The sequence below is a fragment of the Drosophila kikkawai genome, chromosome 2L, assembly GCF_030179895.1.
Source record: "Drosophila kikkawai strain 14028-0561.14 chromosome 2L, DkikHiC1v2, whole genome shotgun sequence".
Taxonomy (NCBI): Eukaryota; Metazoa; Arthropoda; class Insecta; order Diptera; family Drosophilidae; genus Drosophila; species Drosophila kikkawai.
The window spans coordinates 5320162-5345793 of record NC_091728.1 but is presented as its reverse complement, the minus strand read 5'-3'; the positions used below and the strand labels follow the sequence as shown (position 1 = coordinate 5345793).

The window sequence follows — 25632 nt, the reverse complement described above, 5'->3', positions numbered from 1 at the left end:
ATCGAAGATTTTATAAAATTACTTTGTCAAATCGCGTTTATTGCCAAAGTTACTTTAATTTTCTTAATTTAAAAAAAAACACATCTTCAGTATCTTTGATATTTTCAAAGACCCACCCCCCAAAAAAAGAATCCGTTATCGATTGTGTCGGCATCGATAAATTCACCCGCTTAATTCAAACGTCTTTATTTTTTACACATTCAGGAGCATATTCTATTCACCTGCCTTGTTTTTTTTAACACAATTTGGACAGGGATATATTAATGGTAAAAAAGAATTGCACAAGTTCATACGCAAAAATATAAACGCCATGGCTATATGTTATATTATTTATTTTTGTTTTCAGACAATACACTTTCAAAAGCATACATTTTACAATGTCAATTACACAGGCAATATATATTATAAAAATAACAAATAGAACGCTATGGCGCCCAGCAGGTAAATATATAGATAGGTTAATTTTCGTAGAGCTCGATGAAAACGAGCTCACTTCGGATTAGATTAGTTAGTCACTTGAACGATGGAGACGTCGTACTTTGATAATACCATTAACCAAGTTAGAGTTGCACGTATGGAAAATTATTTGTATGATTTGGCTAACAAATAACGTATCTAAATCAATTGTCGCTAAAAATATGCATAGTTGTGTGTCGCTGCCAGTGGCGGTGGATCCAACAGAGCGCTCTAGTGTCTACTGTTTTCAGAGACTCACATCGGTAGGAGCGACTGGCTGTCGTGCGGGGATGGTCGTTCAATGGTCATCGAGGATTGCGGCACCTGGCTGTCGGTGCTAATGCCCAGGCTGGCGTAGATTTCCTTCATCACGAACAGGATGGTGTCCTCAGAGCCCCTGTTGAGATGTACATGATTTCTCAATTAATAAATAAATCTTATATAAAGAGAGGCTAATCACTCACCAGTAGCAAACATGGCTGCTTAGGGCGAAAATGTATTCGTTGATAAACTCCAGAGGCGCTTCCTGCAGGACATAGTCCACTCGCTTTGAGTCGTTCAGCTTGCCCAGCGGAAAGTCGAGCTCTATGAATTCCGGATCGGAGGCTGTGGTGGAGTTGGAATCTGTGCGATTACGTAGTTTGCAGGATGAGCTGGCCACCGAGCTCTCATCCTGATCTTCCTGGTGTTTATGCACAGCCTGCGAGGAGGTCTAAAAACACAAAACTTTGACGATCTAGTGCTTGGATTAATCCTGGAAAGAAAAACTCACCTGACTTGTCTCCTTTTCCAGTGACTCCTCGGCTTCCTTTTTCACCTTGGTCACGGTGGCCAAAAAGTTAACACTGTCCAGCGTGGTCTTGAATGTGTCCATAAACCTTTGCTTGATGTCCGCACCCACCCGCGTCATCGTCTCCCTCAGCTCCAAGTGCATCCGCTTGCGTCCCTTGTGATGGGGTATCAACACCGGCCGTATTCCATTCATATCCGGATTGACCAGGGCCTCGATGCGATAGGCCACCGGGTCGAAGGGATGGAATATATTGTAGAAGCCGGGACACGTGGGCAGGTGGAAGTCCAGGCCCAGCTTATCGATGCCGCGGATGGTCACAAACATACCGATGGGCGAGCCCAGGGCAAAGAACTTCTTCGGATGGAATATGAGCTGCGTGTAATTGATGACGGGCTGACCCGTTCCCGCCGGACCACCCATCGCGTAGCTGACCTGCTTGGGTTGCTGCAGATCGCTGCTAGGCAGCAGAACCTTTTGATTGAGCTTCTGTGGAAGCTGGTCGTCGGGATTCTCCTGCAAGAATATTGAAAGCTATAAAAGGTATTCTATAATTTCATCTCATTCCATTCCAATCACACACCTTATTCTCCTCTTCGCTCTCCTTAAGGGGCTCCTGATGGCAGAGCAGATCGAACAGGATCAGGGAGCCCAGACTGTGTCCCGCCAGAGAGACGCCGCCATTGAATTCTGGATGCCGCATTCTGTACTTCAGATACACATCGTTGAGGGCATCGGCCACCGTGTTCATGATCTTCTGGCAGTACTTAGGACTCGTGTAGAAGAGCACGTCGAGCAGCGTGTCATTGGTGAAGTTGCGCAGGCGCGGAATCGACTCCAAAGTGATGGACTTGAGTTTCTCATCGATGCCAAGCTCCTCGGAGTGCAGGTGGCCGTGCCAGGAAATGGGCAGAACCTCGACACGACCCACCAGTCCCATGTCTGTGGAGTTTTTGTAGTGCGACGATACAAGCTGCTGGGCAATTACCCGGAAATCGTCCACTGTAAATAAAAAAAATTGTAGTTATAAAACATGGAATTATATATCGTCAATTAACGATGCAATATCCCCAGCTACGTACCAACTTCCTCCACTGATCGCATTTTCAAATCGCAAGCAGACCCTATGCCATGAACCATGAACAGCAAGTGATCCACACGCTGGGATTCACCCTGTTCGATGGTGAAGTCTTCTAGATCCCGCTTGACCACCCGCGGTCGCATGGAGCCCTGCGTACTGCCACCCCAGGCACTCTCCGCATTCTGTTGCGGCAGGAAGTGCACGATGACGGTGGGTCCGTGGAAGACCACCTGCTCGCCGCCCTCCAGCAGGATCTTCTGATGCCACTCGCCTGTCTCCGCCGAACGCTTGTACTCCGATTCCAGGACGGCGGCCGTGTCCTCGGTGTAGGGCACATACTTGGAGTCCACGCCCTTGTAGAACCACGAGCAGCGACGCACCTCGATGGCCTTGCCCTCCCAGTAAACGGGAGTCTTGGTGCGTTCCTTGATGTTTACGTCATATCGGCCACCCTCGACGGGCACTATTATTGTGGAGTCGTCTGGAAGGGGATTATCTTATTAAATTTTTTGATTTTACCCTTAAAGGGGTAAACTTACCCTGATTAAGGCTTGTTTCTAGCAGGGCCGAATCATAGTGGCTGAATGGAGTCCAAATGAACTTGGTGTCCACGCTCCGTTTGTAGAACCAATGGGCCACCACTGGCGAGTAAGTCTGTCAAGGATTGCATTAATTAATTATTTGAAATCGTAGGGCTATTTAACTCATCAAGCTAACTTTAAACGTTTCGCCACAAATAAATTGTGAAAATGTCCCGGTTTTCAACCGATTTAACCTTTCCTCTACCCTTAAGGTACTTACTATAGTCACCGGCGGGGTAGCCACCTGGCCCTTATCGCCGCTGCTGCTGCTGCTGTTGGCATTGGCCATTCTGATCTCTCTGAGAATCTCCTCGGGCAACTCTCCGAGATGCTGTTGAATCAGATCCTCGCCTGATTGATGGCGATCCGGGGATATGTTCGCAGCTGGTGCGAGTGTCGAGAACTCAGAGCAGGCGGACGATGGCGGCTCCACAAGATTGGATACGGGTGTCTGCGAGCGTTCTGGCAGCTGCTTCACAGCCAATCCACTGTGAACGATGTCGTACTTAAGTTCGCCTGGCGCGGCTGGTTGATCCTGCAGCGGCGGATTGTTGAAGAAGTTCTGGATGCGTTGATCTTCGTTGGCCTGTTGGCTGCTCTGTAACTGTGGCTGTGGCACCTGGTCAAAGAAGTTGACCGGACCGCAGTGAGGATCTGCAGGAAGCGCAGGGACTGCTGCGGGCTCGGGGGCACCGGGGCCACCAAAGAAGCCGGCAAAAGAGTTGACACTTGAATTTGGATATGAATTTTCGTTCGAACTTGGAAGTGCGGTTTGTTGTGTCGCTTGCTGGGATGGGTTTAGTAGCTGATCGAATCCGAGTGGAGCCGGCGCAATGTCCTGGTGGTCTACAGGCGGCTCTTGGGCCAAGGCTGGCGGTGCAACAACTCCCTGTTGAACGGGCAACTCCGGAAAGAGGCTACTGGGAGCAGGACTTCCAAAGAAGTTAAAGTCTGCGGAGGCACCTGTTGCCGGGGTAAAGAAGTTCTGCAACGGCGAGGGAGCCGGCGGTGGCTGGGCAAGTGCTCCGACCTCAGTTGGCGGCGCCACAAATCCTATTGGAGGTGGCACCAAGTCCTGGCCAGCCTTCTGGATCTGCGGTGTGGTTACAGTTTGCGCAAATGGGCTGAAAACAGTTTGAGTCTCGGAACTACTCTGGAATAGATTTGGTGTAGCGGCGGCCTCTGGGGATCCTAGCAAGTCACTCGCTGCAGCAGCGTCCACTGCCTCTGCTGACGGAGTGTTTGAGGTTGGTGTGAATATAGCTACTGGAGGAGCAGTAAACAACGAAGTGGTGGTAGTCGAATCCTCTTGAGCTGAGCTCAAGAACGGTTCAGCTAAAGTTGCAGAATTGGGGATGGACCTTGGGAAAACTGCTGGAGACGGAGCGAAGAATGAACTGGAAGTGTTGGATTCAGTGGCCGTTGCTGGTGGTGGATACAGCGGCACAGCTTCACTGGCGGCTGGCACGGGCACAAATAGAGGTGTATCTTCTCCGACTTCCACGGGCGCCGATGGAGCCTGATCTGGTTCTACAACAGGTTCAATAACTTCAGGAGCAAACAATGGTACCTCCTGTGGTGCAAACAGCGAGTTGTTGGGTGGAGAAGCTTTCTCTGCTGGAGGAACAGCAAACAAGGAAACACTTTGTGTGGGTTCTTGGACTGTTTTTGTTGCAAAAAAGGATCCTTCTTGATTTTCCAATTGCTTGGGTGGTTTCTCTTCTTCAGTTGTTTTCTCCTGGTAAAGTGGATTTCCGGATGCTGGCGGAGGAGGTGGTGCAAATAAAGTAATTCCTTCGTTTGATCCCTGTCCAGTTGGAGGACCACTTACAATAGGAGCAGTTGCAATCTCTGCGGGATTAAAGAATGGAATGCCCGTAGATGCTGGTGCAAAGAATGGAATTCCTGGATTAGTTATGGGTTCTTGGACCTGTGATTCCTTCTGGATCAATGCAGTTGGTACTTCTTCTTTAGTTTCGGTTGGAATAAAGAAGGGAATGGCCGCGGATGTTGGTGGTGCAGCAAAAAGTGGGACACTAGCAGTTCCAGCTGCCAGGAAAGGATTTACAATGGATGCTGCTACTGTAGGTGGAGCTGCTGCTTGTGCAGGTGGAGCAGCTGCTTGTGCAGGTGGAGCTGCTGTTGGAGGTGGAGCAGCACTTGCCAAGAAAGCCGAAGGCAGAGCAGGCTGTGGAGCAATCTGATCTGCACTCGGAACAAAGAGTGGAACCTCCTGCTGACCCAACGGATTGAAAACGGCCGGAGCAACAGCAGCTGCTGCCAATGGGTTAAAGATGGCAGCCGGAGCAGATGTGGGCGCCAAGGGAGCGGCGTAGCCAGATGAGGCAGCGGTTTCCTGGGCTGTCAACGGGCTTTTGTACAGACGCGTTCCCTTTTGAAGGCGATAAGATGCCTGGCCAGCGGCTGGCGGAGGAACAGCTGCCACGGGCGGGGCACCAGGCAAAGGATTCGGATTGGAAGGCAAGAACCCAGTGGCTGGGGGAGGAGTTGCTGTTGGCAGAACACCTCTAGGTGTGAATAAACCTGCTTCTGGTGTCGGTGCTGGCGGTAGATTTGGGGCTGATGTGGCGGCTACCGGTAATGTGGGAACAGCTTGTGCTGCGACTGACGGTGTTCCTGGGTTAAAGAAGCTTCCTGCAGATGCTGGTGGTGCTGCCGGGTTAAGCAAGGGCACAGGTGCAACAGGAACGGCAACAGCAGGTTGCTCTCCTGGGGGATTAAAGAAACCTCCAACCGCTGGGGAAGGAGCTGCCGGGTTGAAAATAGCCTGAGGAGGTACTGATGCTGCTCCTGGTGGCGCAAAGAAACCTCCTGCTGGTGCTGGAGGAGGCGCTACTGCTGCCTCGCCTGGGGCCTGAGATGAAGCGGCTCCAGGCACGAAATAGTTACCGCTTTGCGGTGCTGCCGGAGTTGGACCCCCAAAGAAGTTTGTCGACGGAGCGGCTGGCTCTGAGACCGTTGAAATGTCAAAGTATCCTCCTGTTGATGGCGGAGGATTGCTAGGATAGCTGCTCACTGGCTCGCTACTTCGTCCTGTGGCGGATTGCACTAGCCCGGAGATGTTTTGAAGCACGCCCGTTGGCACGAGACTGGTCAGGGAGAAGAGCCCTCCGCCGGACTTGCGTTCCTCTACGGGCGGCGGAGCGGGCTGAGCTGATATGTCAAAGGGTGGAGCTACTGCCGGCGTCGGCTGTGGTGGATACGGGGGTGTCTGGAAGGGTAGAGTTAGTGCCGCTTGAGTTGTCGGATGTGGCTGCTGTTGTCCAGGCTGACCGGTTGGATCCGAGAATCCGGGAATGGGAGCGTAGAGCTTCTTCTTGGCTGCGAATCGATAGGTATTGGGGTTTCCCACTGTTGGCGGCGGTGCAGTGAGTGCTCCTGCGTTAGGTGCTGGGATCTCAGTGGGAGCGTAGAGCTTGGGCGGCTCGGGGGCAGCGACCACTTCGTTCGCCGCTGGCGGTGGAGCGGCATAAAAGGGAGCGGGCACCGGAGCTACTGGAGCGTAGTTGGCCTGCTGAATGTAAGTGGGCTGGATATCCAGTCGCGGCTCCTCCGATTGCTCCCTGCTGCCGGCGGCGTAGATGCGCTTCGAGAAGGAGGAAAACACGTTCGAGGCCACCGAGGGCAAGGCGGTGAACGAGGAAGCCGCCTGGCTAAGCAGTGAATCGTTTCCAGCTCCCGGCGGTGGTTCCAACAGAGGATTGGCGTTGGGATCACTTGCTCCGTGGTAGGGGCTCGATCCTGCCGCTCCAGCCGAGTCCTCGCTGCTGGTATTTAAGTTAATCTCGTCAAGAGCTTCGCTGTCGTCAATGCTCGATGGCTGACCCACAGTAACTAACGATTTGGGTTCTAAAAAAATGAAAATGAAAATAAGTAGTGGTTATTTTAAAACATATTTAAAATTCTAAGTAATAATTCATAGAAGATATTTAAAGAAATTTTAATTCGAATTGGATTTTAATAATTTGAAGCCTTTCAGGCAGTTTTAAAGTGGTTTCAAATTTGTACAACTTTTAAGGGCATCCCTGACATTTTCCGGATATGGAATAAATTTAGAATGACTCGGAAGCGCCTGATGGGGCGTGTTCCCCTCCTTACTCTAATTCTGGTTCTCCGTTCGAAAAAAACCGAAGCACAAATCAAAACACAATGATAATGAATGCAAATTGAAATCGACCAGCGTACAAACACAATTAAAAACGGAACCGCTTCAAACTGGTTTACGGACTCGGGTCTGGACGCGGAGGCGGAATTGGAATAGGAATTGGAGGTGGTGACGGGCTTTGACTAGAGCAAACAAGATGCTGATCAGTACCTTTAGTTTTGAACCATCACTCTTTATGTTATTTTAAAGAGATTTTATTTTAAATATTTTTTTATAGTAATAAACTCGCCATAATAAACTTTTTATTAAACAAGAAAGGCTCAGAGCAAAAGAAAAGATTTTAAATCAATAAAATATTATCTAAAAGTATGCTACACATTAGGCAATAATTCTACAAAATCTGGCACGAAAATTAAAAATAAGATGTAATTAAAAAACATGTTATAAATCTAATTTCAATGGTAAAGTATATTCCTCAATTCGCTCACAAATGGATATCACCTTCAATTGGACTCGATATTGTTTTTATGGTTCAACAATTTGATTAACCCATAATTAAGAGCAAAACAAACGGGTCAGCTAACATTTTAGAGCGGGTTTTCATCCACTTTTCGACTTGCTGTGAACTAAAGTGAAGTGAGGGCGTCATAAAAAGCCAAATCTTGACATTAGGCTTCAGTTGAAGCGACAGAAATGAGCCGCGGAGCCAAATGTCATGGCATTTCGGAGGAGAAGAAGACGACGACGTCGCTCTCCGGAGTTTGCCGATGAATGTGGAATGGAAAGCATGGCAAACGTGCCGTTTGCCCAGCAAATACGTCAAAGAATTCACCTCGATCTTGAAACGTGATTGGATCCGAGAGCTGCTGAGCTGCAGCTTGAGTTCTTTGAGCTTGGACTTATTTCTTGTTCTTTTTTGCCGGCCGAAAGGTTTTCACACCTCTAACCGCGACTATTTTAAGAACCGCATTATTCACATATTTAAGCGCGAGTTTGAAATTGTTCACCACGACCGCCAGCTGCATAACCAGATTCCGAACCGCAATCCCCAAGATTTAGGAATACGAATGCGGCACATTACTACTATGGGACCTAGACATGAGATATGGTATATACAGATAAGGCAGGTCTCAGGTCCGGGCAGATGCGTCCGGAATAATCACGGCAATTTGCATATCAGTGTTCCTTTCTGCCCAAGCAATTGCCATTTAGTTGTGTGCGATCAGGTCTATTAATCACCGGTATGAATTCGCAATTAAGGCATTATATTCTAAGCCATAAATATGATAATTGCAGGAATAATAGGTATTCGAAGGAAATGCAATGAAAGTTAAATGAATTAACATAACAAATGGCAGTATTATTCTTTAAAATCTTTAGTCGTAACTATAAAATATAGAATGAGGAATGCTTTTAAATAAAAATTGACTCACACTAATGGGTTTTCTTAAACTTTCGCTTTTAGGCTTATCGGTAAGTCGGTTAAAAACAGGCCCAAATATTAGCCTACCCTTGACGGATAAAATCAATGACTAAAAAGTCTTTGTATTTGATTTAAGCTTACTCTCTATTTGGTTAAATAAGTGTTTAATTAATTTATTAATTCATCTAATTCATATCACCACGAATTTCTGTTCACTGTATTTAAATTATTTACGCTTCTATCTACATTTCCTATTTAAACTGGCAAGGAAATCGAGAGATTATAAATATTTATACTCCTCAAATTGTCTTAAAAAATCACAAGTATTAAAGTTGAAATCTCGCATTGCCCAACTATTTTTGCTTAATATTTTTTTTTGCCGCTTCCAAGCACTTGACATTGCCGACTTGTGTGTGTTTGCATTTATTTTGTCACTTTTAGGATCGTCATTTGTAACGACTAAGCAAAGATTAGCTATGGCAACTGCTTGAGGTGGGGCTTGGGGGCTTGAAAACGCTGAATAGCGACGACAAAAAATTTCCAGTTTTTCGGCTTGAGTTTTTAGGGGGGCTTTTCGCTTTGTTTTCATTATTATTATTTACAAATGCCCGCATTGACAATGACGCATTACGACAAATGTGTTAAAATAAATAAAGAGACGATCGTCGAACCGCAAATGCGGTTAAAAGTAGAACAGCATAATTCATCCCCATAAAACAAAGCAAAAGCCACAGAAAAGGTGGAAGAATTTTCGGCATTAATTTGGGCATGACATCATAAACAGATCGCGGCCACTCGATCGCCCCGATCGAGCGACGACGAGGGGGCATCCGAGAAGTCTTCAGCAACTCCAACTCGGCGTCGCTCCGTGTCCCAAGTGCCTGCGCATAATGGCACTCAAATAAAACAATTAAGGCCCACATAAGCACGTCAAGCACGATGAAATCATTTGCAGGATACACAAGCCGACCGCAAACAATGCCTCTATAAAGCGCTGCCCCGAAAACAGAAAAAAAAAAGATTGCCATCAATTTCGGAATTTAAACGTTGGCCGAAAAGGCTCGTGCAGGTCGCATGCCAAAAACCCGGTCTAAAAAGCAACCCAAACAATAATAAAAAAAATAAAATAAAATACAGAAGACGGCAAAAATGTTTGGCATTGAACCCTCGGGCGAAACAAAACAGAAAAAGAGACCAAAATTAAATCAAAATAAATCTCAATAAATGCGTGCTTTTTGGAAATTGCGCGACGCGCGAAGATGATGATGGTGCTGAAGAAGCTGCTCGAGACGACGGCCTGTCTGCCTGTGCCAGCGGCTACACAATATAAATAAACTGGCCACGACAGTCTATACTCTCTCTGTAGGCCCGTCAAGTACATTCCTATTTAATGCAAAGCTTTGCCATTTATAGGTATCTCAGAATAAAATAGAAAAATCGTTACCCATTAATATTATATTGTTATATTGTTTTATTTTTTCCTTGTCATTTATTGATTCTAGATAGAACCTTTTGGGAATTTTAAAGCAATATATAATAATAGTACAATAATAGAACTTATATCCACATTTATTGATAAAGAACACTTGCTAATTTATCTTCAATTTTTTTAAGAAAGTTTAGAGCTCTTCGGCCAAGTTGGGTTAGATTGGGTAGTACGCTCGTTAACCCATTGCGTCGTGTGTCATCTTTGCTTAGCACTCCCTGATGATCCAGGAAATCAATGACAAAGAGTCTTTTGTCCGATTGAGACGTTTGCCCCTCAGCGGTCCTTAGAGTCTCTTGTAAATGTGTTACCATGTTCTCGCAGTTGTCTCGGTTTGATGCACGGTTAATGGCATTTTGCAGAGAAATCTTAATATTCTTGACAACATTTTCCACCGAATCGTTGCCATTAACGGGTTCTAGGACTTTGCAATCATATTCAGGATCCACTGGCAAGCCACTGATAAATTTCTGAAGTTTTTAAAGACTTTAAGACTATGACTATTAAATAACTTCCACAGAATTCTTACCAGCAGTGTCAATGAAATAATTACGAGATAGTAACGCATGTTTCGAGTTCTTCCAAATAAATGATGTCTATGAAGGAACTCTTGTCCTTTTTATAGTCTTGAAAACTCTACAACTGAGGTCTCCAAAAAATAGGGAATGAAAAAAACTACCTGTATCAGAAAATCCAGTTTCCTAACAGAAACCTTTTTCTTACTTCAGTCATAATGCCTTTCAAAAGACAGAGCATTCTTCCAGGACAGCCGAAACAAAAGACTGAGGCAACAAACTCAGGTAGCCAGTTCAGGCGAAAAATAAGGTGACGCAGGGACTGGCATATTTTCGAAGGTATTTCGTCGGGGTAAAACCCTTCGGGGTATGCTAATTATGTCAGCCACCCACTGCCACACCCATTGACCCGTCCCGCCCCGTCTGTGACGCATCTGCGGCAATCTCGCTTCCTCTGGGCAATTCCGACTGCGGATTCCTATGACTCTATCTTATCGACACGAGGTGCGGCTTTTTATCTACATCCATTTGCAACCAATTGTTCAATATTTAAACAATTTATGGGCCACAAACCGGCAGACAACTCCGACCACAACGCGACGCGGGTGACAAACAGTACAAAAAGGTCAGTAATTAGTAAAGTTGTTTTAGTTGATTGACAGTCGCGGATCGGCTTACAGCTACCTCCCTCAATCCTAACCCAGTGCAAGTGAAACGATCCGAAAAGGACTAAGGATAACAGTGAACCAAAGTGACAAAAGTCTAAAATTCAATTATCAAATTACTAAAGGCTGACACCGCCTTGCACCAGTTCGTTCTTCAGGCTCGTTTAGCTGCCAGCACTAAAACAAGTTGGTAATTTTTGATTAACACCCTCTGGGCTATGCGTACGCGTTTATATATTCATCATAAAATTAAACCAGCCTCGGCAAGACACAAACAAACAAAATCACTAGCAGAGCAAAGCAAAACCGAGCCGAGTCGGCGGCAAATGAAACGATAATACAAACAATCGACACAAACCGATTGCCAAATATTTAATTTGTTTTATTGAAAAGGTTTTTCTTTTGCGCTCCCTGTACCCGAAAGTTGTTAATTGAAGAGATACTCCGAAACAAGTAAAAAATAAAACAAGCTACAGCAAAAGAAGGGCACCAACGAAACTGATTGCATAATTATTGGCAAAAGCATAATAAAAGCGAAGTAAAAAAAATTGTAAAGTGAAAATTGCGTGAGCTGCATAAATTCTCATTGCAATAAATTTGATTTCGAAAAGAGGCTAGCTCCTTGGATCGGTCTTTCGACCAAGCTGTATCCTCTAATTACAGTCTTGTTAAATAAAAAATAAGTTTATTTTATATGTTCTAAAGTAGTCTACCTACTATAAAGATACTAATGTATTCTTTATATATGTAATTTATTATTAAATCTTGAGTAATGTATATCGATTTATCAATTTTAAAAGTACAGCCCTTACCACACGAAAACTTTGGACAGGTGCTCATGTCACAGCAGGGAAGTCAGAAAACAAGTACTTAATAGCTCAACGTAGTGCAACAATTCAAAGTCGAACACAGAGTGGTTCAATGGTTTCTGCCAAGCACCTTAGCATTAGGAAGTTTTCGACAGACGCACGTAGGTCAAGATGGGCACGATTTTGTGCGGGGGAAATACGTCAAGTTAAGCTAAACACGCTCCACAGTTTGTCATAAAAGCTAAACAAAAGAAACACCAAAACTATTGTACAACACCCTCGGAACAAGCTGAAAGCCTGTGAGACTCACAAGAACGCGATATAAAATGTGCACAAATATGTTCTAGCTAAAAAAAAACCGAGTCTAATCAATGAATTTAGATGTTTGTACTCTCACTACACACTTTACCACGAGCAAACTGCTTATTTCTAAGGAATTTTATGAGGCTCAGGTAGGGGAAAGCAACCCTTCATTACTCACAGAAAGAGGGAAGAAACCTCAACACATTTCCGCATACAACACTTAAATACACAGGCATTAATATATGCCGCGACTATATATGTACGCGGCTATATTTATTATGATTTTATTGATGCTATCAGCGGCTGGCAGTCGGAGTTGTCATATTAAATTCATTTCACGCTCCATTTTAATGCGCCGGCCAGTCGGGTAGTCGAACTTCCTACACAAGTTCACAGCCGCTCGGTTTTGCATGAATTTTGACAATTCCCAAACTGATTAAATATTCAGTTTGCATGCCGCCAATGCGGTTAATTTTTTGCCATAACAATTCCCTCAGCAAAAAGGTCAGCATGTTCAGAACTTTGCCAGCAGAAAAATTTGCACATATTTAATAACTTTAAACTTGAAAAGGAATAGGGGAAATAAGTGTATTAACCTGAATAAAAATATAATATAGAAAATCAAATATAAATCAAGTACAGTTTTTAAAGTGGTTTATTTTAAAAAATTTCCACTTCTTAGTATAAACTCGAGTTCACTTGGTAGAACCGATAAGAAAAAATATATAGAAAATATTGATAAGCCCCTGCCAGAGGAGTATAAAAGCTGTACAGAGTCTCAAGACGCTTGCAGTAAATAGATCATTACAGAATGAAGTTATTGCTCATAATTATTTGTCCAACTTTCCTGGCAAGTACTTATTAAAGAACAATCGCAATCAAAAAATTATCCAAGTAACTTCTTAGATTCTTGTCCGAAGCAATCTTTTGGAACGAAAAAATGTAGCCATTTGTGAGTTCTTAAAAAAAATCGAGGAGTTCCACTCAGAACAATGGGAGGATTCGGTTAATCTGTTAAAGACGCTCCTGGGACAAACCATCAATGCTACGTCGGCTTTTCCGGAGTATAGGGATTCCATGGCATTCCTGCAGGACTATCTCGATCGCGGAAAGTCCATTGATCAGTCAACTAGTGTTCAGAGAAAGATGGAATATTTTCAAGGATTCACTGCATACGAAAATAAGCCAACTTTGGATCTGACTACCGAGAAGGGGAAGGAGTTGGTGAGGCATCTAGATAGTTTTAGGCAGAACATTATGGGTGTCCTATCAAAATTCTATACAAAATACATTGAAGCAGGACGAGACATGGGTGCGACATTGGACGCATTAAATGTGACATTTTCAGATGAACTTTTCATGGTGCTCTACGAATATCCACCGGAGTATAGGGGATCTGGGATTGAAAGCCTGGGATCTCGTATTCTTGCCTTTAAGGTTAGATATCCGTGTGTTTAAAAAATAGCAAGGTGTTGTTGTAATGATTAATAAAACCATTTATGCCTTTTGCACAGATAAATATGTAGGTAAACACAACTTATGATAAGTAAATAACATTTATCTTAAATACACATTCATAAATATTTGTAAATATTAAAGAAATGATTGTAATTACTATAAAAACAGCATATTTATTTTTATGATAAGCACATTGCTGTGGCGAAAACATCAGATAAAGTTTATCTGAATTTATTAATTAAAAATTAATTAAGATTATTGAATTAAAAGTTATCTTTTCTAATAAATTAAACCCCCAACTAAAATTAAGAATTTTTACTAATCACATTGACTAGATGAAATCTTGTGTCCAGCTGTTTCAGTCGCAATATCAGTACATGTGTGTGGCACAGGTAACACTCGGTTGCATAACAGGTTGATACTACCACATATTATATGGGAACAGCCAGTTAACCGAAGATATTTCCATGGCGCTGGCGGCGCAGAGCAACCCAGAGCCAGTAAACAATCGTGTCATGAACATATCCAATTGTGGCATCAGCTCAGCTGCTCTCCAGCACGTTGTTTCGCTTTTTTTTTTATCAGTGGCACGCTCTTCTAGATTCCAGCAGCAGCCCGTGGCCAACAGCTATAGCTGCGGACATAGCTATGGCCATATACCTGCCCCGATCTCGGCGACCGAACGAGTAGCGCCGAAGCGATACGATCCAATCCGATCCGAAATAAGCTGTGCTCCGAGAGCCGCAGCTGTGTTAATGCTTTCAGTTTCATTTGAGACGTTGACGCGATCGCCAGCACAGTCAGCTTGAATCAGCTAAATCGCGGCAGTTGGCCAGTCCAATATCGCAAAACCACAACTGGCTGAAGTACACTTAAACGGGTTAATCCAATACATGACCGAAAAAGCGAACGCTCTTAATTTTTTGTATACTTTTTCGGTCGCCCTCTGCAAGTGAATTCCGATTTCGGTTTATTTGGTGATTTGCATAATAATAATAATAATCTGCAAGTTAATAAACAATGCAAAGAAGTGGGCAAAACTCATAAATAAAGTGCACCGCCTAAAGTGTAATTAAAATCCATTGAGATTTTTTTTTGAGCGCACAGCAAGGAGAAAACAAGTTTGTTGCCTAAGTTATTTGTTTTGAAATTTCAAAAATTCCAAAAAACATTTAATAACAAGTATTAAAAAAAAGAGATAAATCTCTGACTTGAAGTCGGGGGCCACGTCGACAAGAAGAGTTCCATAAAAGGCAAGTGAAAGAATAAATTAAAGCAGGTTTAATTAAAATATTTATACAGAGAACAGAATAGTAAATTAATAAATGTTTTTCTGTGAGTAAAAAAGGGAGAGGAAAGCCCAAAACAAATCATTAAATAACAAAAGCCGTCCCAGGTATATAAATCAAGTTCAGAGCAAGAATTAAAATGTGAATCAATTGGATCTCAACTCGTTTTATTTTCAGGCAAAGTCAAAGTTTAAACTGTTGTTACTACACCGTTTTGTTCCCATTAGTTTTCAGAAATTGCTATGATAATGAGCCAATAGTGGCTGCCCATAAAATCCCTTTGAAAGGTTTCCGACAATCAACAATACCGATTGTGTGCTTTTGAGTGCTTTTTTTTTCAATGCCAAGAAAATAAACAATAAATGCGCGTGGGTTCTCCAAGGGTTCCAGTCCAATCCGCACGATATTCATAGCTGATGATGATGATCGTCCAATGAAGCTGCCACAATTAGAGTGCATTTCAAGTTGATTTAGCTAACACGAAGGGGTGTGACTGGACTGAGGGGGGGATGCCAAGCAAACGCAATTTGAATTTATAATTTTCGCAATTATTTTTCATTAATTTAGGAGGAGGCCATAAAAACGGCAAATAACGTCCGAGTGATATAAAAATCATAGCGAAAATAAATGCTTACGCGTCTGTTAATCACAATCGAGCTTCCAAAGCACTCGACGATTCCGGCTAATTGCAACAGCCACAAAAAGCGAGAAAGAAATATGTAAATAAATAAATAAAAAACCGACAGAACAACGTGCTTGCTCGCCTCTCTAATTTGTTTATAGAACCTGTGCGCTTTTTATGAAGCAAAGCGAATCAGCAGCTGATTGATGAACTGCCACAGCGTGCTGTGTTTTGTATGGAGTTTCTGTTTGCTTTTTTTATCTTCGCACTTTTCTTTAATTACAAAATAAATTGCCTTTAAATAACGAAGAACCTCAGTCAGGCTACAGATATACCCTAGTTAACATAAACACATAAATCAAATTAAGGGGATTTTATTTACCAATAAATATTTATATATTTCCTGGCTTCAAAACCAAATGAGATTAGCATCTTTTGTTAGACTGTTTTGTTTCTTTCACATTGAAATTGTTTAAATATTTGATTTATGAATCTAAAGTGCTTTTTATGGCTTGTCTAGGTCTACATATTCTCAGCTGTCTTCCATAATCTTATCGTGGTTCAAGTGTTTACTGCGTCACCTATAAAGGGTTTAAGGTTTAAATAGCCTTCATATCTTATCGATTTCTGGCATTTATTTAATATTAATTGCAATTAAATGTTTACGATCTTTTAAAGGTATAAATAAACTTACGTTAAACTTAAAGATTCATTATTGCTTTCAACTTTTCTATTTCTACTTTCTATTCACCCCAAAAACTTTCCAAATTTTCGGAACTGAACAGATCAGCCAAGTCTATTGCAATCTTCTCTAGAATTACGTGACCGGCAGCTTCAGAAAATCTAAGAAAATAAAAGCTGCTGAACAGCATTCGAGCAGAGATGACTTATGAATGGTGGGTTTTGTGCAATGGATTCAACCATTAAGACCGATAAAGACCATCAGACGTGCCTCTCACGAATTTATCACGGCTCCAAGGGAGACCCCAAGGGAGGCCCAAACTTTGGCTATCAAATTGCATTCGCTCCTCGCCGGACTGACCTTGCAACGCACAAAAATGTACAAATAAATTTCGAGTTGATTCGGGCAGCTGCTGCCAAACGAGAAAAACGAAGACAGAATATTTTAACTTAATTTATTTCCATTTTACGCATCGATGCGATATACATTTTGAATTTCAACTTGACTGTATACTTGTTTCTTTCGTTTTTGTTGTGTTTTTATTTTTTTTGCGGCTTTGCATATTGTTAATTAATGGCAGCTGCTCGTTTCGTTGGAGGCAAAAACGGCCCTCTCTTCACGCTGCACATCGCATCACAGCACAATCACAATCACATCGCAATCACGAGGCGCGTTAACAAAAACCGAGAGCCAAGAAATCAATCATTCAAATTGATTTGTTGGTAATTTGTTATTCAAACAGCCCCGGCACAAAACGGTCAGTAAAATGCAACAAAAAAAATAAAATAAAATAAAACCAACACACAAACGAAAAATATAGTGAGGGAAAATAACTTATCATAAAAGCGTTTGTGCATGACGCCTTAACCAAAGTGTTAATTGCATTTTGCCTAATTAAATATTAAAAATTGAGCAAATTGAAGCTAAGAGTTAGCGTGTTCCCTGCGGCTTTAATCAAGTTTAAACATTTTTATTTCTATTCATTAACGAATGTGTTCACATGTGTGATTTTTTATAAAATACCTTTTATTTTTATTGTCAACTCCGCGGCGACGTCTTCGTTTTTTGTGTTTCTATTTCCCTCACCTTTAGCAGGTTTGACAAAACCTTGACCATATAGTGTCTGTGTATATATATAATTTTTAATACCCTACCCAAGCAACTTGGACTTTCGGTTGATCTGTGCACGTACATATTTCACCTGCCTCTCTCTGTTTTTCTGCTTTCAATGGGCAATTTCGATGAGTCTTGTTCTTCAAGGTGTAAAAAATGCTGCATGCCCATGAACATGACTTTTACTAAATACTTTTGGCTCTCAATGAAAGTTAACAGTTTGTTTTTTTATTAATTATCTTAAATACATGTGTAACCTAGGTAGTTTTAACTCGATTTAAGTTTAGCTAAATGCCTAGAATCATATGAGAATAATTTTATAGCAAGGTAAACAGCACATTAGATTAAAGCCTGGTTTAAAATAACAAAGAAATAATAAAGTATTTAAACCATGTTAAAAATAATTCAAACAGCCTATATTTAAGCTGTTTTAAAATAACAAATAATACTGTATTAAATGTAATCATATCAAATTAAATAATAATTAAATTTATGACACTTCATTAACTTGTTTATTTTTAAAACCATTTAATTGTTCATCTCATTTAACTGACAACTCTCTATCGACTTCCGTATAAATGAAATGAATTCTACTGAATATCACGGATAAATGGAAATTTCCTCGAATCTAACATCTCTCTGCCATTTGTTTTCTCGTTTCTGGCAATTTGCCGTAAATGTTCAATTTGTCAGCTGATAATTATAATTATTTAAAATGATTTTAATAACAAACACGATGATTAATACAACGAGCAGTCAAAACATTTCACTTTTTTGGCATTGCGAAAGTGTTGAAAAGAAGACAGGCCGAAAAAAACACCACAAATTGTGTAGAAAAACTAAAAATAACGGTTTGACAAAAGTGAACTCGAAATAATAATGAATAATTGCGTCAATTAAGTAAGCGAAAGAAGTCAACCAACCAACCAATCAATCAATCATTGAACTCTCAAAAGCTTTCCAAAAAGTCGTAATTTTGACATTTTTGATGTGTTGCTCTTTGCAGACTTGGATGGTGACAAGTGAGGATAGCTAGAGGCATCCATATATTCAACAGAGATGATTTTGAGAACACAACTTTGGCTTGGCCTGCTTTTCCTGGGGCTGCTCCTCGCACCTAGTGTTTCTGGCGAGGACGAGGACTACGGCGGTGACATGGGCGTGTCCAACAACGACGAGATCTTTGACACTGCCCAGCTGGAAGCGGAGGTTGAATCGGAGATGCAGCAGCAGCGCAACAGCCTCGAGGAGGATCACACGCAGCCCATGGAACAGGAAATGTCCACCATGAGACCGGTGGCCCCGTACTCCGACGAAAATACAGCTTCCGAAACGATGGAAGAAGCTCCCGCGCAAAAACGCGTGGTAAAAGAGGAGGAACCTTCTAAGCCCTCCAAGGACTACTATTACGAGGATAATCCCGAAGAGGAGACGGTGGCCAGCACCACAGCCAGGGTAGCCACCACAATGATTCCCGAATATGTGCGTCAGGCCAAGGCGGAGAGATTCCCGCAGCGGGATCAGGAACATGATGCCTCCGACTACGTCGTGGAGGAGGAGGCCACGAAATCGGTGGAAGAACAACTTCCAGCCGATGTCTCATACCAAGTGGAGCATCTGGAACCCGTTCCCCAGGCTCAAGTTCAACAGTTGCCCAGTAAAGACAAACCCAATCCGTTCAAGTACTCCACGGAAGATGAGTACTACGATGACCAGACAGAGGTAAAGCCTCAGACAACAACTACTACCACTCAAGCGCCACTGCCCGTGCTGAGGGCTCGATTTGGCAGCTTCCCGTGGGCCACCACACAGGGACCAAATCTTCCAGCTGCCAGTACAACCTCCACCTCGACGACTACCACCTCGACCACGACAACGACCACCACATCGAGCACAACGCCCAGTCCGAGGAAGCAGGCCAAGCACATCCATGTGTCCGGTGGAGTCAAGCCGGAACTTTTGCCCGCCGATCAACTGCGGAACTACATCAAGGATGTGTACATTCGCATGCCCTTGGCCGTGATTATAGATCCCTCCTCCGCATCTTTGGAACAGGCGAAGCGACTCTACATCGATGCTTTGCAGGACAAAAATATTGACATTAAGATTGTCTTGGTTACACTTAACGGAGACGGTAAGTAAGCCTAGGTGTTATAGGATTCTTAATCTAAGATTAAAGAGAAACAAACCTAATAGAATCGACCTAATTCCCTGTTTTAGGAGCTCCCTCCGCCTTCAGCTTTAACAATACCCGCGAGTTTATCGCTGGCCTGAACAGCACCAAGGAGCACGAGGGCGGCAACTCATTTGTGGGCGTGCTCCATGCAGCCGAGCTGGTGCCCTACGATAGTGCCGTGTTCATATCAACAGCTTCGATTCCACCGCATACGGAACTGGTCCAGGATGCGGCCATTACTCTGCTTAAGAAGAGGATCAGGGTGAGTATTGGAGAGGGTAAATTGCACAGAAAACTACCAGTTTAAACAAAACTATCTTTAATCTATAATCTCTGAAGAAAAAAACCAAGTTTGAATTTGAATTCCCTGATTTATTCCAGCTTTTCCTTCTCTGGTACGGTGAGCGTTCGGGCAGCGAGAACGAAACGGAGGACGCTGTGGGCGGAATCCTGGGCGAGGTAGCCATACGGTCAGGAGGCGAGATCATCCACATTGTGAGCACCGAGCACGGGCAGCACATAGCGGGCAATACGGTGAGATATGATAGCAACGAGCAAACCTGACCAGCAATTGGGGTAATTAAAACTAAAGTGTGTGCAAAAAGCAAAAGCAAAAGCCAAAGCCAGACTCCGAGTTGTAGTCGGATGCTGAGGGGAAGGCCCAAAGTGTTGAAAACCGAAAGTGGCAGCGGCAAATGGCAACAAGATCCAGAGCCGAGTGTTGCCCAAGCAGCCAACTGAGACGAAGCCACTTGGATTACCTCTCGGCCAGGCCAGACTACACCAGATGGGCAGGTGGTGCTCGAGAGCTAGCGACTTGCCGCCGATGATGGTGCATCTTTTGTTGTTGTTGTACGGAGGCTACTGCAAAACTGGGTTATGGAAAGAAAAGTGAAGGGCAAACAAATCTGTTGATAGAAAGGAAGCCTAGACGAGTATGCCAAAAATAAACCCATCAAGCACAGCGAAAACAGGAAATCAAGTAATTTGTACTCGAATTCTGCAACGCTAAACAAGAAATCTGCATAATTGAAATTGATTGAGTTCCGGCTCTTTGAATTAAATTAATGACAATTTTACTACCTAAAATGGGCGAATCAACTAGGATAAATGAATATCATTTAAAACAACTAATTGATTATACAGATAAAACGATAAAACATTAACTTCCGAAAACGAAATTATCCTAATTCTATTTATATTTTGAGACCTATTTTCAGTGTAGGAGTATGATTCTTAAGTAACTACAAAATCACTAAGTAATTACTGATTAAAAAATACTTATTAAAACTATAAAAAAAATGTAATAGCTAGAATATATACTTATTTGCTACCCATTCTCACTCCCTTTTCTAGCTCACACTGGTTGCGGACGCCTATCAGGGCTCCCAGGAGCTGGAACTGCCGGTGGACACGACGCTCTCCAGCCTCCATGTGCGCATCGATGCGAACATGAGAAGGGCATCGATGGAGACGCCGAATGGTAGTTAGTCTTCTCTCCAAAACAACAACCGAGTTACCCAAGCACCGACTCCGTTGCTCAATCGCACTTACTAACGCAGGGTTGTATTTTAGTGTTTAGAGTCTGTGCCAAGCCTACTTAGACCTAAGTCCACTCCCTCCACATATGGCACATGCTCCTTAATAGCAAGAGAAGATCGATCTCTTCTTATAACATTCCAGACAGAGAGAACGACGACAATTGTGTACTCTACTCGTATTGTGTAATTTATGTCCTTAGCTCGTAAGAAATCCTTGACTAACCCAAAACCCAAGAAAACTCTGCTACCTAATCTCTTATAATCCCAAGTCAGCTCTGCTGATATCTGTATATATAGCCGAAGCCCCAACCAACGCTTTCCTTAACCAAAACGCTAGAATAATAATAATAAAAAAAAAAGCAAATGAACACGTAACCCTTAACTGTAGTACAAAGATAATTTCAATATATGTAACATTTATGTATGTTTACTGTTTTACCGATAAAGTAATAAATGTTTTAGCTTTCTAAGGGTCCACAAAATAAAAACAAAGAACAACAAACCTGATTTAACCATTAACCATAAACACTTTCATTAATTGATTATTAATTCTTGGTAACAGTTTTATGTTGGATAATAAAATACAAATAATTTAATTAATTTTTTTTAGAACAAAAATTGCTTGAGATCTATTTTTATTTAATCCAATTAATTCTGCCAAATTAAACCATTTAATATATTCAACAAAAAAGTCTTTATTGCTTTTTGTGAAAGAGAAATTTAATTTATTAAAATTAAATATAGTCTAGATTGGAAAAACTTAAATTGACTCTGACTTATAAATTTATAAAATCGTTAAACTCTTATAAAAATATTAATTAAAATGTGGTATACCTATTCACCTATAAATATCCAATATAGATTTAAGTTGCCAATTATTAGTATTTTTCACACATCACCTTGCACACTTTCTTAGCACTTTTTGTCTATTGTCCTTTTTGTTTTCGTCCTGATGGGTAAGTACTTTATAATATAAAAGGTTTTTGTGTTATATTCTTGTGTTTCTGTTCTAATTCTTGATCACTTTTCAACTGTCCCGCACAAAATGTTATTGTTGACTGACTAACAAACGCAAAACGTAGAACGGGTAAAGAGAGAATGGATCAGCAACAAAAGTAACCAGCCAGCGAATCCACCAGATTAATCATACGCCACGTTGAACCTGACGGACAAAGTCCGAATATATAAATGGCCAATAAAGCGAAGATTGCGCTCCGGCGGGTCAGCAGACAGCAAAATAATTGTGACTCAAGACTGATGGAAGGCTCGAGCTCCTACTTATCGCGCGCGGCAACCCAAAATAGAAACAACAAATAATAAACAAAAGCATTTTTGCCCGGTTGCTATCTTTGAATAATTTTTCGCGCAAGTTTTGCTAATAAACAAACGATATTTTAATCTTCCGGAAGTGTAACCAACACAGTCGCACAGCCACCCCACACAGACACAGACGCACGCACGCACACACACTCGCCCTCGCACCCTGAAGAAATCAATTCAAAGGGGCGGCGTTTTTCACTTGCCTGCCTCAACTCCAATTAAATTGTGGAGTTTTTACGCTTCTGATTAGGGGTTTTCTTTGCAAAAAATCATCTTTGCTGATATTTGGCAATATGGCAAATACAAAAATATTCACATCACAGCATAAACATACATATACATATACATACGTTTTATTAACAACAAATTAGGCACACTGCCATGGTCAAGTTCGCAAAAGTGGCCTGATTTGATAGGGAATTTCGTTGGATTTTAACACTTTTGACTATGTTGCCTGCACCGATTTAAGTCAGCCGTTAAAACAGCTCTTGGTCAACACTTTAGCGGTACTTAATTGTTCATAATTCGTTGATTTCACAAGGAAAAACAATTGTTTTGTGTCGCGTTTTGTTTTTTTGTAGACGTGTTTTCTTCTTTCACAACAACAACTACTGCGGCGCAGCTGCCAGGGCAGGTCAGGGTTGCCAAGGTTTCGGCGTGTGTCGAAAAAACTGCGTTATTCGTTTAGTTCATGTTTGTTAATTAATAATTAACAGCGGCAGCAAGCTCACGGTTTTGTGTTACACAAATTAAACGTTTATTGCACTTTTTGGCTGATTTTACTGAGAGTCGAAAGCGGTGGCAACGCCGCCAGAACACCTGTAACAGCTGACCGCGCTGCACTGTGACTGGCAAAACAGCTGTTGGATTGTTCAGTTTTTGTTTATTTGTTTTGATTGCTTTCCTTTTTAGAGATAAATTTGAAGAAATTGGCCAAGTTTAGCGGAGTTAATGTCACGGCTGTGTCGAAGCCCCACGAACTGGATGCCTTCGTACCGCTCAATAAGCTGCGACGAACTGCAATCTTCAAGCTGAAGCTCCAACCGGAATCCGGCGACGAAAAATACAACGTTTTTGTGCGGGCCGAAAGAAAGGCTGATGTTTTCTTGGGTAAGTTATGGAAAAAATAAGCACCCGAAGCTCGAACCTGGTGGTATCGACTGCCGCTCAGAACTGCGGTAATAGGCTGGGCTGTGTTTTTCGCCTCTGGAGATAACGAGGCTCGCGTCCGGGGATCTGTTTGCCCGAATGACTGCTGCTGCATCTGCTGATAACCGCGCCTCAACCTTGGATGGGATCGTCAGCGTTGACGCCATCATCAGCATCGTCGTCGTCTCGGTAACACGTGTGCACAGCTGGTTTCCTAATGTTTTTTCCCTTATTCTCCCCCATGTTTTCCGGCAGGCGACATCATCAAGCGCATCGATAGCTACTACAAAAGCGGGCAGACAAAGGCGAAATCGGCTCGCATCCAATTTCCCGACAAGGAGAAGGACACCGAGAAACTAGAGGAGGATGTGGATTCGCCGAAGAACGAGATCGAAACCTTCTCGGACAAGGAAATTCAAAGTGCTCCGAGTTTGAATCAAACCCTACTAGCTGCTGCCACCACGGGGCAGCCGAGAAGCACCCTAAATGCCATGCTTCTGCAGCGGTGTGGCACCAAAATTGAGCTGAGCACACAGTCCCAGCTCCTGGTCACCGCTGGCCAAATGGCCACGCTTCTTTTTGAGGTCACCAATATGCGTTCGGAGGCGGTTTACTCCACCATTCAGGTCACAGACGAGCGTCGCTTCCTGGTGCAACTGAATCCTACAAGGTAATTTCTGGTTTTGCTCAACTGATCACGTTTTAATCATGTTTTTATGTTGCAGATTAAATCTGCGCGCTTTGGAGACGGGAACAGTGCGGCTGACTGTTTTGGTACCCTTGGGAACGGCACAGGGCACCGCTGATAGGATCACCTTTACCAATTATGGTCGAGAAACAGCCACCTTGGCGGTTAATCTTAAGGTGGTCACCAGCATCGATGCTCAGGTGAGGATTTTTGTTGTTTTAATTAAAGTTACTTCATATTAAACGATCCTTTCTAGGACACAACTGGTCCCACGTTATCGTGGGAGTTTGGCAGTCGCTGTGATTATCTGACGCCCGAGTCCCTCAATTGTGGCGAACGCTTTTGGACGCTGGACGTCACCGCCCAGGATTGGCAATCGGGAATGCTGCGCTTGCAGGCCACACCACCAGAGGGACTCTTTTACCGAAACTACTACACTGCTGGGAGCTCGGAGCCACTGAAGGCCACCTACATGGCCTCCTGTTGCGAACCCAAGGTATCACTTGTCGCCTACGACGCAGCCGGTAATCAGAGGAGCCTCACCATCGATGTACGGGACGTGTATTTCAGCGAAGCCGCCATCGCAGCCATCTGTTTGGGGGTCATCCTACTGCTGCTGTTGATCGTGGCCATTATCTGGGGCATCGTGTGCTGCTACAGGCGGCGGAAGGTGTCGCTGGAACTGCCCACTTATAGATCCCACTCCACCAGGAGCATGGAGTAGATACTTGTTTTGTTATAATTGTGCCACAAAAAAACGAATCGAAGAAATATAATGCCAACGATGATTATGATTTTGTCTTAATAATAACCAACTTTAAATGCAGCAAGAAAGTCGGTTTATTGCAGATATTTTATGAACTCAATCGATTGCGAAAAATTCCCGGTAAAATTAGAGCAGCTCTCAATTGGGTGGGCTTATCAGCTTATCATTTTGGACTCGCCTGAGCAACAGGTCAGCAGCCCCCTCCCGCTTTTTTGATTCCCCCGGCCAACTAAACCGTGACCCACTTACCGCGGTTCAAGATGCCAGCGATTAGAACGGGCGCCGGCGCTGGGGGCGGGGCATGGACCACGGGTGGAGCGGCGGGCAGGAGCTGGGGCTTGTTGGGGAAGTCATCGAAGCTCAACCCGGTCACGGAGGCGCTCAGGAGCGGGTTTTTCACAACACGCGTCGAGTTGCTCGGGTTTGCGTTGTTGTTTATACGAGACACGTCACCTTTCGATCTTTCCGACATGTTGACGCCCGATTCTGGACCTTAAACTTTCTTTTTATGATGTGTACGTCAGCTAAATGTACTTAGCTTGCCAATATACCGTTTTTCCCAAAGGATTTTCACGCCCACGAACGTTTTTAAG

At 43.1% G+C, this 25632-nt stretch overlaps 3 protein-coding genes across 5 annotated transcripts; 1 reads left to right on the top strand and 2 right to left on the bottom strand.

Moving 5' to 3' along the window:
- Positions 1–315: 315 nt before the first annotated feature.
- PAPLA1 (Phosphatidic Acid Phospholipase A1) lies at positions 316–25511 on the bottom strand. Of its 3 annotated transcripts, none has more exons than XM_070289052.1 (8): positions 25289–25511; positions 3129–6778; positions 2867–2981; positions 2329–2808; positions 1830–2248; positions 1229–1780; positions 921–1168; positions 316–853 (listed from the first exon to the last, which is right to left on the bottom strand). In XM_070289052.1, exons 1-8 carry the CDS (start codon positions 25509–25511, stop codon positions 712–714), a joined length of 5829 nt encoding a protein of 1942 aa, XP_070145153.1. In that variant the 3' UTR covers positions 316–711. The 3 variants fall into 3 exon arrangements, with proteins under 3 accessions (XP_070145153.1, XP_017023924.1, XP_070145154.1); XM_017168435.2 differs by having other exon boundaries at positions 1229–1762; XM_070289053.1 differs by lacking the exon at positions 25289–25511 and adding an exon at positions 20910–21042.
- On the bottom strand, positions 9978–10511 carry LOC108075852 (uncharacterized). Its single transcript, XM_017168440.2, has 2 exons — positions 10473–10511; positions 9978–10413 (listed from the first exon to the last, which is right to left on the bottom strand). The coding sequence occupies exons 1-2, from the start codon at positions 10509–10511 to the stop codon at positions 10027–10029; spliced, it is 426 nt and encodes a 141-aa protein (XP_017023929.1). The 3' UTR covers positions 9978–10026.
- On the top strand, positions 20938–25064 carry LOC108075850 (uncharacterized). The gene is made up of 5 exons (XM_017168439.3): positions 20938–21058; positions 23349–23546; positions 23841–24255; positions 24311–24473; positions 24530–25064. The coding sequence occupies exons 1-5, from the start codon at positions 21028–21030 to the stop codon at positions 24995–24997; spliced, it is 1275 nt and encodes a 424-aa protein (XP_017023928.2). The 5' UTR covers positions 20938–21027; the 3' UTR covers positions 24998–25064.
- Positions 25512–25632: the final 121 nt, after the last annotated feature.

What these genes read in the sequence shown, in the direction of transcription:
- LOC108075850 (XM_017168439.3), top strand. Translation starts at nt 21,028, where the DNA reads ATGAGAAGGGCATCGATGGAGACGCCGAATG. An exon ending in ATCGATGGAGACGCCGAATG is followed by an intron (nt 21,059 to 23,348) that starts GTAGTTAGTCTT and finishes TTTCCTTTTTAG; the next exon opens with AGATAAATTTGAAGAAATTG. An exon ending in GTGCAACTGAATCCTACAAG is followed by an intron (nt 24,256 to 24,310) that starts GTAATTTCTGGT and finishes TTTATGTTGCAG; the next exon opens with ATTAAATCTGCGCGCTTTGG.
- PAPLA1 (XM_070289052.1), bottom strand. Translation starts at nt 25,511, where the DNA reads ATGTCGGAAAGATCGAAAGGTGACGTGTCTCGTATAAACAACAACGCA. An exon ending in CTACCCCGCCGGTGACTATA is followed by an intron (nt 2,982 to 3,128) that starts GTAAGTACCTTA and finishes AATCCTTGACAG; the next exon opens with ACTTACTCGCCAGTGGTGGC. An exon ending in AGAGCGAAGAGGAGAATAAG is followed by an intron (nt 1,781 to 1,829) that starts GTGTGTGATTGG and finishes TACCTTTTATAG; the next exon opens with CTTTCAATATTCTTGCAGGA.
- LOC108075852 (XM_017168440.2), bottom strand. Translation starts at nt 10,511, where the DNA reads ATGCGTTACTATCTCGTAATTATTTCATTGACACTGCTG. An exon ending in TTATTTCATTGACACTGCTG is followed by an intron (nt 10,414 to 10,472) that starts GTAAGAATTCTG and finishes TAAAAACTTCAG; the next exon opens with AAATTTATCAGTGGCTTGCC.